The 17,615-nt window shown below is 44.2% G+C and overlaps 2 protein-coding genes across 2 annotated transcripts in view; one reads left to right on the plus strand and one right to left on the minus strand.

Moving 5' to 3' along the window:
- Nucleotides 1–507: 507 nt before the first annotated feature.
- Nucleotides 508–17,615, minus strand: part of LOC129832100 (calpain-5-like) — a 34,508-nt gene continuing 17,400 nt past the window's right edge. Inside the window, exons 3-13 of the mRNA XM_055895869.1 lie at nucleotides 12,997–13,128; nucleotides 5,025–5,233; nucleotides 4,724–4,916; nucleotides 4,453–4,646; nucleotides 2,735–2,812; nucleotides 2,408–2,603; nucleotides 2,198–2,320; nucleotides 1,926–2,122; nucleotides 1,722–1,843; nucleotides 1,487–1,623; nucleotides 508–1,340 (exon numbers count right to left, since the gene is read on the minus strand). Coding sequence (XP_055751844.1) covers nucleotides 1,161–1,340; nucleotides 1,487–1,623; nucleotides 1,722–1,843; nucleotides 1,926–2,122; nucleotides 2,198–2,320; nucleotides 2,408–2,603; nucleotides 2,735–2,812; nucleotides 4,453–4,646; nucleotides 4,724–4,916; nucleotides 5,025–5,233; nucleotides 12,997–13,128 — 1,761 coding nt within the window. The 3' untranslated portion in view covers nucleotides 508–1,160. The remainder of the gene's footprint in view (nucleotides 1,341–1,486; nucleotides 1,624–1,721; nucleotides 1,844–1,925; nucleotides 2,123–2,197; nucleotides 2,321–2,407; nucleotides 2,604–2,734; nucleotides 2,813–4,452; nucleotides 4,647–4,723; nucleotides 4,917–5,024; nucleotides 5,234–12,996; nucleotides 13,129–17,615) is intronic.
- ompa (olfactory marker protein a) lies at nucleotides 8,967–11,482 on the plus strand. The gene is made up of 2 exons (XM_055895870.1): nucleotides 8,967–9,304; nucleotides 9,785–11,482. The coding sequence occupies exons 1-2, from the start codon at nucleotides 9,212–9,214 to the stop codon at nucleotides 10,211–10,213; spliced, it is 522 nt and encodes a 173-aa protein (XP_055751845.1). The 5' UTR covers nucleotides 8,967–9,211; the 3' UTR covers nucleotides 10,214–11,482.

Consider the following 17,615-nt stretch of genomic DNA (forward strand, 5'->3'; position numbering starts at 1 on the left):
CTGCCCATAAATACAAATTTGTAAGATAATTAATCAGCATAAAATGGACAGATACCAGTCTTAAAATCAATCAATCAATAGCGTTTATTCTTGAGAGTACTGAATCATAGTGCAATTTACATCAGGTTATATAATAAAGATGATGTCATAGGTTTTAATGTCCATCCTCCTCTAGAATACAATGGCAATACAGTTCACAGCCTCATTACTGTCTGCCACCTGTTAAACTATCTGCAACCAACCCAAGGTATTTCCCCTCCCTGGGTAGAGACAGAATGTCCTGTAAGGAACACAGCATTCCAGCCTGTCTGAAGATAACTCCATTCTTTCTAATAAGGAACATATTACACTCAGCATTATGATTATAATAAGTTTCATTCATACAGTAACATCTAAGTCAAATGTATACATATTTTGACTTAGCCCCACCACAGAAAGAACTGATCTCGACTAAAACACCTACATTTTGGAGCTGCCTTACTCAAGAAAGCAAAAAAAGAGACCATGTTTGTTATACAGCTTTATTAACTCAGTATTCGATGTGTTTTTGTTACATTGTTTGCAAGCTGATATGTGACACGTAGTAATGCCAAAATAACATGCGAAACAGGTAGGGCTCAAATGCCCTGAATGATGTGTCACTACTGAGTATTTGGCCTCCCACTGGAAAATCAATGTGATACAAAGTAGAGCAACAGACAGAAATCTCATTTTTTTTAAAGTTGAATTATGAAGTTAACAAAAATAAGTGTCTTTCCGAAAGACTAGAAATGTCAGTAGCCGCTCTTGGTACCCAGATCCAACTCAGTTTCTTGAGAGAGACTAGTACAAAGCTGACTGAAATGTAAAACATGGGAATAAATGTAAACAGGACAACATATACTGCTGAAATACTGGACATGCATTTATATATCTGTAATGGCACAAGTTAAAGTGGTTATAAGATGAGAAAGAAGAACTAGGAGATTATCTGTCCTCTGATGCCCCTATGTGGTTGGAGTTAGTACTACATCCAGTAAAAACAACACTATATAGTCTGGAAGGCTAACTTTGGTCCCTCAACAGATATGTTTTATGGCAAATTTATTTATTTTTATGGCTTCTCTCTCCTATTGGACGGAGGGAGTAAGGCACTGATTGATAGATTGGTTGACGGTTAGTCAGATGTTAGTGAGAATGTTGCTGGTCACCATGGAGACGGTGAGCGTGCCCGGGAGGTCATTGTCTTGGTGATTACCCTTGTCCCTCAGGTGGACGGTAACCTGCTGTGGGTCGCCGGGGTCAGAGGTCAAACTGACCTGACCCAGGAAGGAATCCATCAACACGTTGTTGTTATACACCTGGGGGATGAATCAAGTTGTATTGAATTTAATTGAGAGAACGGTTACATACAGAAACAACCCAAATTGTAATGGTCACTAACTCCTCTTTAAGCCACAGGCGCACACACACACACGGACCCCACCCCCCAGCCCAGTCTCCTCACCTCTATCAGTATAGGCTGGTTAGTTTTCTTCCTGTAGAATAGAGCCTTGGTGTCAAAGGTTGGGCTGCGGGTGTCTTTATAGACCGGAGAACAAACCTTCTCCCCCTCACAACGAATGATCACATATGGATCTGATGCTGCAACACACACACACACACAGACTGTGAATAGGAGAGGAAGATCAGACCAGGAAAGAAAAGGAAACGGACAGAGAAGGGAGAGAAGGTTTGTATACCTCCATCAGAGTCTTGTCCAGCCAGTCCATCTGCTCTGTGGACATGGATCTGAGTGACCAGGGAAGGGAAACCACACAGTCCTGACCAACACGTCTGGGCTGGCTCATCAAGGGTTAACTCTCTGAGGGGGGGGCAGGAGAATGAGGAGAGTGAGAGATAGAATGTGTACGCGTGAGTGTGTACGCGTGTGTGTGTGTGTGTACCTGCAGTCGGCGGGGACGTCAGTGAAGATGCGTAATAGGAAGTCTCCTTCCAGAGCGGGGTCAAAGGTCGTGGGTATGACAACGTAACGACCCTCCATCAAGGCACAGCGTAGGAACACACACCTGGAGTTGATGTACACACTCCCACACACCTTCTGTTGCCGAGTGTGCATACGGTACTGCCTGTTCAACTCCACCTACACATTAATATACACATTAATAACACTTCCACACACACAATGAGGTGATGAACACACGCACACACTTCTCACCCGGTGTATCTCGAAGCCTATAGCCAGGTTTTCTCCCTTCCCCTCTTTAGGTCTGGCTCTCCTGTCTGTCTGCTGTAGACAAACCAGCACCTCATCCTCTGGCTTCTTCACATTGAACACATACTGCAGGGAGAGACACACACACACCCTATACATTAATACACACATAGATAAACACACACAAATGCCCCCCTCCATCCCCACCCCTACCTGTGGGTTCTGTAGGAAGGTGTGTTTGTTGTTGGTGCAGCCCCCGGCACGGTTGCTGAGCGGGTCGTCATGGTTCCGCCAGGCGCCCTTTAGAGAGCCCTCCTCCCAGGTCTTGTGGAGAGACAGGTAGGAAGTGTTGATCAGACGACACATGATCAAATCACTGAAGTACTGACAGAAGTCATCAAATGTCATCCTGGAGGGGGGAGGGACGAGGAATGGGGGGGGAGAAAGGGAAGTCATCAAGCTTCATCATCCTATGGCCATCTATTTTCTTAGCCGTGTGGAGGAAAGGTTAGGGGTCATATGTCAAGGGTTAGAACTCACCAGAATTCTCCATCATCCTGCACCGTCATTCCAATCTTCTCTCTTTCACTCTTACTCACCTTCCCCCACTCCTCTGAGCTGAGAGAGAGAGAGAGAGAGAGAGAGAGAGAGAAAGTTCTCTATCGCTCAGTGTTTGTCTGAAGAGTGTGCTGTGTAGTGTGAAAGAATGCTAACAGAACAGAACTGATAGAGTAGGGATTCAAGGTTCTGAGACATGGACAGCAACAGTGGCTCACATGCAGTTTTCCCCAGACCTTTTGGTGCCGAGATCCTCTATGGAATTCTCCTACAATACAGGATATAAATTAAACAAACATTCTAACAGGAATGAACCATCCATTTGTGCTAAAAGGTCTCAGTTTCCCTGTTGGCCTACACTACCTCTATCCACCAGCAGAAGGAGTGAGTCATGAACAGGTCTATATACACACACACCCGCCCGCCCACCCACGCACGCAGGAGCGTTCCTCCAAGTATTTCAAAAAAATATTGTTGGGTTTTGAGAATATGAAATATACTTATTCATGTCACTGAGGGAGTGCTGAGGTTTAGAGGGTCTACACCAGAAGTTAAGGGTTATAGGAGGAAGGTATATAGTGGGTGCAACAAAGCTTGGAATGTGTTGAGTGCAGGCAAGTGATTACATGTGGCAGGCATTGATAAAGGGAGAGAGCCATGGATTAGTGGTGGAGGGGGGTTGAGTTCAGGTCAGGTCACCTTAAGGGAGAAATAGAAGTTTATGGCCCGTATCACTAGTGTCCTGCCTAGCAGTAAAGAACGATGTTTGTACAGATGGGTAGGAGGAGACTCAGCCTATGAGGAACGGTTAAATACCAGCGCTTGTGGGAAAATGTATTTTGTCTGAATCTAGCTGTATCGACCCTTTGGGAAGAATTAAACTTGGTTAAGCTTCTCCTCTGTTAATTAGACGATAGCTAGATGCTCATTTACTGCATTTCCACACAATTTAAAAACTATAAAATGCAATTTGGAGACAAGGAAAAGCAAGCTAAATTTACTCTAGCATTAGCTGCCCGCTACGCACTAGCTCAGAACCGGTATTAAAACGCTTGTTTAGTTTAATGTCAAGTCAAACAGCAGTTACCAAGCCAAAGACATCTACTACAGCCATCTTTACCTCCGCAATGTGTTGAAAAAAAGTCACGCTGTTCCCTGCAACTGCGTTGATGTACTTTCCACAGAGAGGAAGAGGCAAAGCGAGAGGTTTCACTCTTGCAAAAATCAGTCCAATATAAGCCCAATGCGTTTCAATAGGCTTATTTTGGACATAAGCTTGTCACCTGCTTTCCTTCCTTTGGGACAACGAATCCCATTGTTAAGGCTTAGACACGAGCATCTCGTCATTATATACATATCTCTGCTCTTCATAAAGCCAGCCAGCCATACAAACAGTGTTCTCTTCCGCTCCCAGGCATCTGCATGGTAGCAAAGTCAGACAACTAATGCCGCTAAACTGCATTTGCCTTTTTTAAATCGTGATTTGAAAGATTTTCGGTGCCTATTTTAAAAATTGTTGGTGATGAGCTAGCTAGGGTATGGCGACTCCCATATCCAATTGATGCCCCTGCACACACTCTCCTCCACTCCCCTCCTACCAGTCCAGGTCTTCCTTGTGAAAGAGGTCTTCTGACCTCAATGGGACTTCTTGTATAACTAAAAGGTAAATAACAAACACAATAACAAACACTAAAACCTACCTGTCGCTCCAGGCTCCTTTCCACTCGCTCTCTCCCCAGGGGTTTCGGAGTCGTATCATTGTGAGTTTGTCGGACTTGAAGTAAGCCATGAGGCCGTGGCCCAGCCGGACCTTTCTAACATCCGTCACAGCATAGGCATGACCCTTCACCAGACCACAGGCCAGACGAGCCTCCATCTCTGCTGAACTGGCCGCCTGGAGGGAGTGGTGAAGGGTCAGGACTATAGGTAGGTAGGTGTGTGTGTGTGTGTGTGTGTATGTGTGTGTTATACCCGTATGGAGGAGCTGATGAGGCCTCCTCTGTTGTGGACTTTGAGGACTCTGTCGAACAGCACTGAGCGTTTCTCCTCGTCCGTACTCAACCCTTCCTCCAGCAGGTCCAAGGGCTCCGAGACGCCACCAGTGAAATCCACCAACGCATCCGCTGTGTTTCCCCCGTCCAATGCCTCGTAACACCCATACATCCTACACAGCAAAAGCAATACATCCTACACATAAACACAACAGTCTACTATAGTATTAACTTGGCGTAAGCCTTCCTCACCAAATCAGTGTGTGTTTGTGTGTACTAACTTGGCGTAAGCCTTCTCCACCAGGGCGCTCCAGAACTCGTTGCTGTCACTGGAGTGACAATAAACCAAGTTGCCGTTCGCAGTGGGCAACCGGTCGTCGATGACAACATCAATCCATTCTCCAAAGCGCCAGAAGCGGAAGTGGAAAATTCCGGCATAAGATTCCGGCTTCTCCTCATCCCATTCCTGGTCCTTATGGTCCGGAATCACCTGGGAGGGAGATAAGATGTGCAGAACACGTCACAGCTGTATGCCCTGGCTGGTGTAGCGGTAATGCTGCAGCCTCCGGAACACGTCTTCAGTGTCGGCATGGGTTCGGATCCGGCCAACTATACAATCTCCCTCCAACTTTCCCCACTGCCAGTCTCTCTCACTATCTGCTCGATACACATCTGAAAATACCTGAAAAATATCTATTTAAAAGAACACATCACAGCTAGGGATGTGGCTGTCATGAAATTTCTTCAGCCGGTGATTGTCAAGCAAATAACTGCCGGTCTCACAGTAATTGACCGTTAATTAACATAAACACATTTAGCATCTCCTGTCTTCCACACATAGCCTACAAGCCACTGATGCAGACCTTTGAGACATTTAAAAAAGTATAGTAAATACATTTAATATAGTCCACGCCATCACAAAGCACTTATTTATTTTAGACAGATCTAAAGAAACATGATATGAAGAAAATGTAGTCTATTTCAAAAGAACAGAATAGTATACTCTGAGTTGTCCTTGTGTTATGCCCTGATGTGGCTATGCCACATGGCTGTGGGCTACACTAGTTCATTTAGCAGACAAAATTTGCTTAGAATTCCGTGGCATTATTTTATAGTATGAAGAATACAATTGAACAAAGCTGAATAAAATAGAAAGGATATTTTCTTCAAAGGATTTGCGCACAGGTGGCTAATCTGTGTTGAGCTGTTAACAAAGAAACCGGTAGTCCTGTATGCTTAATTTAAAGTTATTTACTCTATGTAACTTTAGCTGTGATACAAACGTCGGGCTATTTGTTTTGATGTTTAATACATTCTAGGGCTGCATGATGCCACTAATGATGATTTGAAAAAAGTTGCATGAAAGGTCTCTCATTCACAATAACTTTATAATGCCTCGAATATCTCGGCGGCATCCCCTTTGTGTGGCCGTAGTTGATTGAGGTCGGGGGATTGTGGAGGCCAGGTCATCTGATGCCACACTCCATCACTCTCCTTCTTGGTAAAATAGCCCTTACACAGCCTGGAGTTGTGTTGGGTCACTGTCCTGTTGATAAATGATAGACCCACTAAGCGCAAACCTGATGGGATGGCGTATCGCTGCAGAATGCTGTGGTAGCCATGCTGGTTGAGTGTGACACAGACAGTGTCACCAGCAAAGCACCCCTACACCATAACACCTCCTCCTCCATGCTTTACGGTGGGAAATGCACATGTGGAGATCATCCATTCACCCACACAGCATCTCACAAAGACACGGCGGTTGGAACCAAAAATCTCCAATTTGTACTCCAGACAAAAGGACAAATTTCCACTGGTTTAATGTCCATTGCTCGTGTTTCTTGGGCCAAGCAAATCTCTTTTTCTTATTGGTGTTCATTAGTAGTGGTTTCTTTGCAGCAATTTGACCATGAAAGCCTGATTCACACAGTCTCCTCTGAACAGTTGATGTTGAGATGTGTGTGTTACTTGAACTATGTGAAGCATTTATTTGGGCTGCAATTTTGGAGGCTGGTAACTCTAATGAACTTATCCTCTGCAGCAGAGGTAACTGGGTCTTCCATTTCTGTGGTGGTCCTCATGAGAGCCAGTTTTGATCATAGCGCTTGATGGTTTTTGCGACTGCACTTGAGAAATCTTTCAAAGTTCTTGAAATGTTCCATATTGACTGACCTTCATGTCTTAAAGTAATGGACTGTTGTTTCTCTTTGCTTATTTGAGCTGTTCTTTCCATAATATGGACTTCACAGAAGATAGCACTATTTGGTTAAAGGGCTATCTTCTGTATACCTTGTCACAGCACAACAGATTGTCTGAAATGTATTAAGGAAAGAAATTCCACAAATTCACTTTTAAGAAGGTACACTTGTTAATTGAAATGCATTCCAGGTGACTACCTCATGAAGCTGGTTCAGAGAATGCCAAGAGTGTGCAAAGCTGTCATCAAGGCAAAGGGTGGCTATTTGAAGAATCTCAAATATAAAATATATTTTGATTTGTTTAACACTTTTTTGGTTACTACATGATTCCATGTGTCATTTTATAGTTCTGATGTCTTCACTATTATTCAATAATGTAGAAAATAGTGAAAAATAAAATAAAAACCCTTGACCGGTAGTGTATGTGTGAAAAATGTTTTGATTTAGAATGGACCATTATCATGCATCTGTCTCTGAAAATAATACATGTCATCTATGCACTTAATAGCGAATGGAGGACACTTTTCCCATGGTTCATTTTCATGCCAGCCTCCTGTTGTAAAGAGAAGCAATGTGCTTAATATTACGAAAGTTGAGAAATAGTGTCTTCGGAAAGTATTCAGACCCCTTGACTTTTTCCACATTTTGTTACAGCTTTATTCTAAAAGTAATTAAATAAATACAAATCTTCAGCAATCTACACACAATACCCCATAATGACAGAGCAAAAACATGTCTTTAGAAATTTTGGCAAATTTATTTTTAAAAAACCAACTTATTTACAGAAGTATTCAGACCCTTTGCTATGAGACTCGAAATAGAGCTCAGGTGCATCCTGTTTCCATTGAACATCCTTGAGATGTTTCGACAACTTGATTGGAGTCCACCTGTAGTAAATTCAATTGATTTGACATGACTTGGAAAGGCACACCTATATAAAAGGTCCCACAGTTGACAGTGCATGTCAGAGCAAAAAACAAGCCAAAAGGAATGGTCTGTAGAGATCAGAGACAGGATTGTGTCGAGGCACCGATCTGGGAAAGGGTACCAAAAATGTCTGCAGCATTGTAGTTCCGCAAGAACACAGTGGCCTCCAACATTCGTAAAATAGAAGAAGTTTGGAACCACCAGGACTCTTCCTAGAGCTGGCCGCCTGGCCAAACTGAACGGTGCAAAGTACAGAGATTCTTGATGAACACCTGCTCCAGAGAGCTCAGGACCTCAGACTGGGGCGAAGGTTCACCTTCAACAGGACAATGACCCTAAGCACACAGCCAAGATAACGCAGGCGTGGCTTCGGGACAAGTCTCTGAATGTCCTTGAGTGATCCAGCCAGAGCCATCTCTGGAGAGACCTGAAAATAGCTGTGCAGCAACACCCCCCATCCAACTTGACAGAGCTTGATCTTTGTCATTATAGGGTATTGTGTGTAGATTGATGAGGGGGAAAAACAATTGAATCCATTTTAGAATAAGGCTGTGACCTAAAAAGTCAAGGGGTCTGAATACTTCCCGAATGCACTGTAAATATAGTAGGCCTAGTCTATAGAAAGCATATGGGAGTTCCTCTTTTTAATAGAGGCCACAATTGCATACCCTATAGAAATATTGCGCAACATGGGCTCTCATGAAGTGTTTGATTAGATTTTCGATTACATTTGCATTGATGTCAGAGTGATTAGCGGGACAATAGTGTGCTCAGTACCAGACAGTTAGCAAGTTTGGTAGGCTACTAATGACCAGCAGCAGCATCAGCACTTGGAGAAGCCTAATTTCCGTGACTAAACGGTCACATGGAATTTGCGATAATGCGGTCACCGTAACAGCCAAACTCCAACAATACACACATACACACCACAGACAGACATAGGCGCATACCCACACATTAAAACACACTTCCACACAGCCAGCCAGCCCAGTGTGTGTATTAATAACCAGCCCATCCAGCTATGACCAACCAGCTCCCAGAAGCCTTCAGGAAAATCCCTGGTTCCTCTTCTGATGTCATCACTTCCTGTTGCCTAGCGCCACCACACACCCCATCCTCACTTCTGTTCTCCATCCCTCCCTCACTGTACATGCCACACAATCAATAGTTCCAACCAGAGAACCAACCCAACCATACTACCCTCTGGGAAAGGGAGGGGAAAGAGATGGCATAAGAGACAGAGACAGAGTGGGAGAGGAACACAGCGAAACTATCTGCAGGCACAGACAGACACAGATATCCATCCAGACAGACAGGCAGGCCTCGCTCCCCAGCACAGAAAGATGAGCTCTCAGATGTACACAGAACTGTCTGCGGCTCCATCGTCTGGCTCAGCCCTGGAGCTACGCTTTGCAGAGGACACCTCTCTCACTGAGGTAAAACTGTTCACGTGATTGAGATGAGGTTGAGGTGGTAGATATGTGGTTGAAATAGCACAATCGATGGTTCAGTTGGTTGTGAGTTTGATTCTTGCATGGGTCAGATATACTGAGTAATGCATTTACTGTAAGTCACTTTGCCTAAAGTATTTTCTAGTAGACATACAAAATTCAAATTGGCTTCTGCCATGTGTAGTAGTTTGGTCCTGTCTTAAATATGTGCTCATTTGGAACAAAGTAGCCTATATAAATTCGGACCGACAAATGCATGGACAGGAGTTTACTTGTACTGACTGGTACCTGCATCTGAGTGTCCAGCATATTATAGTTATACTATTATAAAAGTATTATTATTCTATAAATGTGATTCGTCTGCGTGTCTAGTCTCTGCAGTGGAGCGGTGGAGTGGCCAAAAGGCAAGTTATTTAATAGTTTTATTATTATTATTATTATTAATATAGTTATTATTGTTGCTAGGTGATGCGGCTACGTGTCCAGTCCCTGCAGCGTAGCGGTCAGAAGCGACAGGAGGGGGAGCGGTTGCTCCTCCCCCACGAGGCTGTCTACCGTCTGGACTTCGCCAATCAGGAGCTGACGTTCGTCCACTGGTCGGTGTCTCTGATTGGCAATGGCAGAGTGACCGTCACAGGGATCTCCCAGCTCTGGACCCCTGACCTCACACACCTGATGACCCGGCAGCTTCTAGAACCCGTCGGAACATTCTGGCGGAACGCTGGCGACCCGGAGGACTCGCCCCTCAAGTGTCTGGAGGCGGACATCCAGGAGTTCGGGGAGCGAATCGCGGAGCTGGCCAAGGTCCGCAAGGTCATGTACTTCCTGTTTGCCTTCAAGGAGGGGGCGGAGGCTGACAAGGTCAGCATCTCCGTGGAGTTTAATCAGGCCTGACCTATAAACCTTAAAGGGATACTTTTGGATTTTGGCAATGAGGCCCTCTGGACACAGAAGTGTGTGCTTCTCTGTGTCCAGTATGAAGGTAGATAGAGGTAGTTTTGCGAGCCAATGCTAATGCTACCATTAGGGCAATGACTGGAAGTCATAGCCCTAATGCATGCTAGCAGATACCCATAGACTTCCAGTCATTGCGCTAACACTAGTTAGCATTGGCTCGCAAAACTATGTGAAACTACATCTAACTTCCTTCATACTGGACATAGACATACAAAATGGTATCCACGAGTTCATCTGACTCTGGGGAAGTAGATAAAGGGCCTCATTGCCAAAATCCCGAAGTATCCCTTTAACTGCTTCCTCTTCCCTCTACTCCTCTAGTCTCCCTCTCTCCATTCTAAGGGAATGCCTTCTATTACAGCCATTCTAGGTTGGCCCACTCTACACACCTCTCTCTGTCTCTCTACACCCCCTGCCCACACACACCCACCGAGTCCCATCTCTCATCTGAGTGTGTGCGTACTTCCTTCCTGAACATCTATCTATTTATGCATGTCAGTCAACAACCTGCTAGAAAGCATCTTCTGAAGGTACAGTAGTTACACAGTAGTAACAGTAGGCTGCAGAATCACTAACTTAGGAGGTTAGAATCATATAGATACAGGTAACTGCCAAAATAAAGGAAACACCAACATAAAGTGTCTTAATAGGGAGTTGGGCCACCACGAGCTGCCAGAACAGCGTCAATGCACCTTGACATAGAGTTGCAGACACTAGTAGAATCTATTGGAGGTTTGCGGCACCATTCTTCCAGAAGATATTCCATAATTTGGTGTTTTGTTGATGGTGGTGGAAAACGCTGTCTCAGCCGCTCCAGAATTTATATATTTAAGTATGATGGGATGTTAATTGCTTAATTAACTCAGGAACCATACCTATGTGGAAGCAGGTGCTTTCAATATACTTTGTATCCCTTATTTACTCAAGTGTTTCCTTTATTTTGGCAGTTACACATACATTTATATTGAAAACCTGAATGAATAGGTCTTTCTGATCCTTCTTTATATGAAATATTAGAGAACCAATACTGCAATGTAACTCCAACTACCTGCTGTACTATGACTCTAATCTACACTGTATTACTCCCCTATTACACTGCACTGATATACTAGTTACCATATTCACTTTGCATGAAATATCACAACAATATACTGTAAACTGGCCATGTCCTCTACTGCTGTCCAATAAAGAGATGTAGGTACTCTGTCCTGCTGTGTTTGTGTTAATGGTCAGGGCAGGGGACAGGATAGAGATGGCTTAGCCCCAGGCTACAGTAGCTTTGGTTGCTGTTCATTCATAGGGCAATCAATACACTCTCTCTCTCGCTCTCTCATACACACACAAAATGGACAAGTGGTAGACTACATGCCAGAAGGGAAATGTAACACTTTCGATAGAGAGAGCGAGAAAAAAAGTGTGTTAATGAGAGTGATCCTGAGCAGATATAACAGCACCCTCCCACTGGATTATTATCAGGGTGTGTATGTGTGGTTTGGGTAAAGGGGACAGTAGAAAGGTACAGTCTGGTCCAATTAATTAAACTGTGTCTGTGTTAACGAGCAGCTTCTAGAACACATCGTTGCAGACTCATGATATAGCATGTCGTTAAACACCGGAACTAAACAACAGGTATTTATGTCCACACACACACACACACACACACACACACCACTACTACTCATAACAACAAGATATTCCCTGGGAGCTTATAATATCAGTCCATATGGTGCAGGTGTAACAGAGGTAATTTATTGAAGACAAGTGACCTTGCCTGAGGCTTTAGCTCAGCGAACTAACACAGTCTTGTACTGGACACTCAGTTGGTCAACAGTCCCAGCTCAAGGAACAGAGCTTTCTCCAGAGAGCCTGTGTTAAGAGGAAGACACACCATAATGAACGTTGATCGTGTGTGGTTGATCACGTTCTGGGTGTCAACTAACAGTGGCGATTCAACGTGCAGAATCATCCGGGAAATGAACAGAAAAAGCCTAGAACTCTTCATCGACCTGGTCTATTTAGCTCTCTTGCCAGCTGTCTCTGGGGTGAAATTAGCTCTCCAAACCAACAGCAGCTGTTTCCTCAGTGACAGACCCTCTGATGTTCAGGAAATGGAGGAACATAATAAACCTTCTCAAGTGTTTCAGAAAAGAGATCAGAGCCCTCTCTGTAAGGTGATAATTCGAAATATCACCAATGGCGCTGCCCAATTGGTACCTTTTTGGCAGTGCAGTAATCTTCAAGCAAGGCAGTCGTGTGCTTGTAAAGCAAAGGACTACTATTTTGAGCCATTGTACGGACAGGGACAATAGAGGATGTGAACCTGTTAGCAACACAGTGACGTCCTCACACTAGTAGCTAGGGGTTAAGGGTAAGGAGCTAGGCAGAGCCAGTCTAAAGTGGTGGAAAGTTGAACACAAAAAGTTAAGAGCAGTGGGACTAACGCTAATGATTCCCTATGAACTCAGTGGAAAAAAAACACACTGCCATCTCAGAAGGGCCACATCAACACGCACACGCGCACACACACACACACACACACACACCACTCCTCCAAATAGGAGTCGGAAACAATAATAAACTCCAAATCATTCCGGTTTGTGTTTGTGGTGGGGGAAAATTGTAAATACTCCTCGATCAGGTCTCTAATCACATCCACCTACTGCACGTCATACACCCAAGGCAAACACATGCACAACATGCATACAGCCAGAGAGTCTTACCTTTTGCCACAGAGTTTCTCTGGATGCCAGGGAGGAGCATGCAGCTACGAACCAACAGTTCCCCAGCTGGCCCTGGAGGAGGTCATGAGCACTGATACCATTCACAAACAACTTGGGGTTATCACACAGCTCCTATAGAGAAGAAGACAACATGGGGTTATCACACAGCTCCTATAGAGAAGAAGACAACATGGGGTTATCACACAGCTCCTATAGAGAAGAAGACAACATGGGGTTAAAGCTAGACTTACAATACTAAGTAATGTATCTTATACGGTATGTGAATTTGAGTTCAGAACAGTCGGACTGTGTGCCCTTGTATCAGATTGTAAATTAAATGAACACACAGCTCCTATAGAGGGGGGAAAGATAACATGGGGTTAACACACAGAGGGGGAGGTTGAGAGAGAGAGACAGAGAGGAAGATGAAGAGGAGATCCAGTATTGTTTCTGAGATGCTTATAGGAAGAAGCCAAGAAACCCATTAGTGATAAAGGTCTCTCTCTTCCTCTCCTCCCTCCATCCATCAATCCTTGTGATCTCATGTTAATTAATTGCACTCAGACTGTTTTGTGGCTGTGCTGCTCTCTCTGAGCTGACCACTAATGGCAGATGGAGGGTTTCCCAACTGTCTGGATGCGTCCCAACTTGCACCCCATTCCATATTGTGCAGTACTTATGACCAGGGCCCAAAGCACTCTCGTCAATAGTAGTGCACTGTGCAGGGAATATATGTGCCATTTGGGACCTGAAGAACCACAGATCATTAACTCCCTTCTCAAAGCCCTTCCTGCTCCATCCGTCAGCCCCAGCAGAAAGTAGGCTCTCTGGGCAGGGTGCGGGAGGACAGTACTAGGCTGTGGTGGTGCTGTAGGCCCCAGAGCAGGAACAGGAGAGGATGAGGCAGAGGAAGAGGAGAAGCAGGTCTGACCAAAGCTACTCTTTGGGACGCTACTGTAACTAGAGGTGAACAGGGGGATCAGAGGTCTTGTGAAAGACAAAAACCTCTGGTACACTCCCAAAGAAGATCAGTAAGTCTAACACACTGTAGGGTGGATATTTTCTCAACCCGTTCCATGGTTCGCTGCTGTAACCACACACCACTAGCCACTCTTTCTCTGAACCAGGAGGCCCTCCTAAGGAATATCACTGGGTGAAAAGTAACATTTTGCCTTGGGCTTGATCAGCTGGGGGAAGAGATAGACAGAGAGGAAGATGAAGATGAGCAAGACTGGAGAAAAACAGGAATACCATAGATATATTATCTATGAGTAACAACTTCACACCAGTGCTTAATTCACTGTTCCAACCAGTACACCAGTGCTTAATTCACTGTTCCAACCAGTACACCGGTGCTTTATTCACTGTTCCAACCAGTACACCGGTGCTTTATTCACTGTTCCAACCAGTACACCGGTGCTTTATGTACTGTTCCAACCAGTACACCGGTGCTTTATTCACTGTTCCAACCAGTACACCGGTGCTTTATTCACTGTTCCAACCAGTACACCAGTGCTTTATTCACTGTTCCAACCAGTACACCAGTGCTTTATTCACTGTTCCAACCAGTACACCGGTGCTTTATTCACTGTTCCAACCAGTACACCGGTGCTTTATTCACTGTTCCAACCAGTACACCGGTGCTTTATGTACTGTTCCAACCAGTACACCGGTGCTTTATGTACTGTTCCAACCAGTACACCAGTGCTTTATGTACTGTTCCAACCAGTACACCAGTGCTTTATTCACTGTTCCAACCAGTACACCAGTGCTTTATGTACTATTCCAACCAGTACACCAGTGCTTTATGTACTATTCCAACCAGTACACCAGTGCTTTATTCACTGTTCCAACCAGTACACCAGTGCTTTATTCACTGTTCCAACCGGTACACCAGTGCTTTATTCACTGTTCCAACCGGTACACCGGTGCTTTATTCACTGTTCCAACCGGTACACCGGTGCTTTATTCACTGTTCCAACCGGTACACCGGTGCTTTATTCACTGTTCCAACCGGTACACCGGTGCTTTATTCACTGTTCCAACCGGTACACCGGTGCATAATTCACTGTTCCAACCGGTACACCGGTGCTTTATTCACTGTTCCAACCGGTACACCGGTGCTTTATGTACTGTTCCAACCAGTACACCAGTGCTTTATTCACTGTTGCAACCAGTACACCAGTGCTTTATTCACTGTTGCAACCAGTACACCAGTGCTTTATTCACTGTTGCAACCAGTACACCAGTGCTTTATTCACTGTTGCAACCAGTACACCAGTGCTTTATTCACTGTTGCAACCAGTACACCAGTGCTTTATTCACTGTTGCAACCAGTACACCAGTGCTTTATTCACTGTTGCAACCAGTACACCAGTGCTTTATTCACTGTTGCAACCAGTACACCAGTGCTTTATTCACTGTTCCAACCAGTACACTAGTGCTTTATTCACTGTTCCAACCAGTACACTAGTGCTTTATTCACTGTTCCAACCAGTACACCGGTGCTTTATGTACTGTTCCAACCAGTACACCAGTGCTTTATGTACTGTTCCAACCAGTACACCAGTGCTTTATGTACTGTTCCAACCAGTACACCAGTGCTTTATTCACTGTTCCAACCAGTACACCAGTGCTTTATTCACTGTTCCAACCAGTACACCAGTGCTTTATGTACTGTTCCAACCAGTACACCAGTGCTTTATGTACTGTTCCAACCAGTACACCAGTGCTTTATGTACTGTTCCAACCAGTACACCAGTGCTTTATGTACTGTTCCAACCAGTACACCAGTGCTTTATGTACTGTTCCAACCAGTACACCAGTGCTTTATGTACTGTTCCAACCAGTACACCAGTGCTTTATTCACTGTTCCAACCAGTACACCAGTGCTTTATGTACTATTCCAACCAGTACACCAGTGCTTTATTCACTATTCCAACCAGTACACCAGTGCTTTATTCACTGTTCCAACCAGTACACCAGTGCTTTATTCACTGTTCCAACCAGTACACCAGTGCTTTATTCACTGTTCCAACCAGTACACCAGTGCTTTATTCACTGGTCCAACCAGTACACCAGTGCTTTATGTACTGTTCCAACCAGTACACCAGTGCTTTATTCACTGGTCCAACCAGTACACCAGTGCTTTATTCACTGTTGCAACCAGTACACCAGTGCTTTATTCACTGTTCCAACCAGTACACCAGTGCTTTATTCACTGGTCCAACCAGTCCTGCTGTTACACCCTCTCTTACCTGGACAAATCATACTGTAACCATAGCTGTAGAATAATAGCAGAGTATAAAAAACTTATAACAACTTATATCATGGGAGCGGCATGTACTGTAATTAACAGATTCATAACTGAACATACCTAGACACACTCACAGCTGTGAATCAGAACAGACAGACAGTCAGAGACGGTAGGTAGGTAGTCACCAGAGTGTTGCTGTTTGTTTTACCTGACTGTCATGATGACTCTCCCCCTGGACGGACTGTCTAATCTACACCTCAAATGCTCTCTCTACACTTCTCAATTTCTACCTATACGTCTCTCTACCTATCGCTCTCTATTTCTCCATTTCTACCCATACCGCTCTCTACCCTGCTCTCTCTCACTACCTCTATTGCCCTCCAACTCATGTGTTTCTTCTTGCCTAACTCTGACGTTAAAATGCCTATTTACTCTGTTCCATCTTACTGCGCAATCCACTGTCTCATCAGCCCAGCAACTTAGAAACTTGATCTCCACTATAAAAACCATCTAGACAATATCTCACATTTCTTTTAGACTAACATTTAGTTTTCAAGAGTGGAGATTTGTATAAACCTTGCTGTCTGTCTCTCCAACATCTGCAAAATTGTTTCAATATTCAAATTCGACCTCCTGTCGTTCCATGGTAATGAACGTGTCAGAAGTCGGGACTAGACAGACAGGCAGCGTTTCTCAGCCAGATTAAATCATGATTCAGCTGGTATAATTGTTATGAATATTTACAAAAAAAATGTCAATAGAAAAAAGGTCAAACAAAATGAAGTGCATCTAGTTGGCAGTCTTTCCAGTTTGAAGTGATTGTGTTACTATAGCTGTGTTGTTGGCTAGCTCCTCTGAACAACAGTGTCCTGACAAGTGAGCACATTTTCTATGCCAGGCGAAATTGCGCCTCATTAGCTTATTGTTATGGATGTATCCAAATAAATGTCACTAGAAAACAGCTTAAACAAATGCAAATGTAGCTACTTTGCTGTTATTCTGGCTGCACTTTGACATGTAAGTTAGCCGTAGTTGGCTAGATAGCAAGCAAGGGATAAGAAAGTTGGTAGCCAGTATGGCAGATAAATAAAGAACGACTGGGTCACGTCTCTAGAAACCCTAGATTTGTGTTGGGACTATATCTTGTGGAAGGATGAAATAGTATGAATAAATTAATCAAAATAAACATTAATGAAAATATGTCAAGAATTGCATTTAATATGTTGGGAACCCGTTGAATAAAAGTGATAACGTCCTCGAAGCCGGTGTTTGGCACAGGCCTAACAACACCCATGCCAATATATCCTCCAAACACAGGCTTCTCGGGCATTATCATTTAATTATTCCCTGCCCCACACTCTTT

The sequence above is a fragment of the Salvelinus fontinalis genome, chromosome 33 (assembly GCF_029448725.1).
Source record: "Salvelinus fontinalis isolate EN_2023a chromosome 33, ASM2944872v1, whole genome shotgun sequence".
NCBI lineage: Eukaryota > Metazoa > Chordata > Actinopteri > Salmoniformes > Salmonidae > Salvelinus > Salvelinus fontinalis.

Coding starts and splice junctions, on each gene's coding strand:
- ompa (XM_055895870.1), top strand. CDS start 9,212: ATGAGCTCTCAGATGTACACAGAACTGTCTGCGGCTCCATCGTCTGGC. Junction 9,305..9,784: donor AGGACACCTCTCTCACTGAG/GTAAAACTGTTC, acceptor TATTGTTGCTAG/GTGATGCGGCTACGTGTCCA.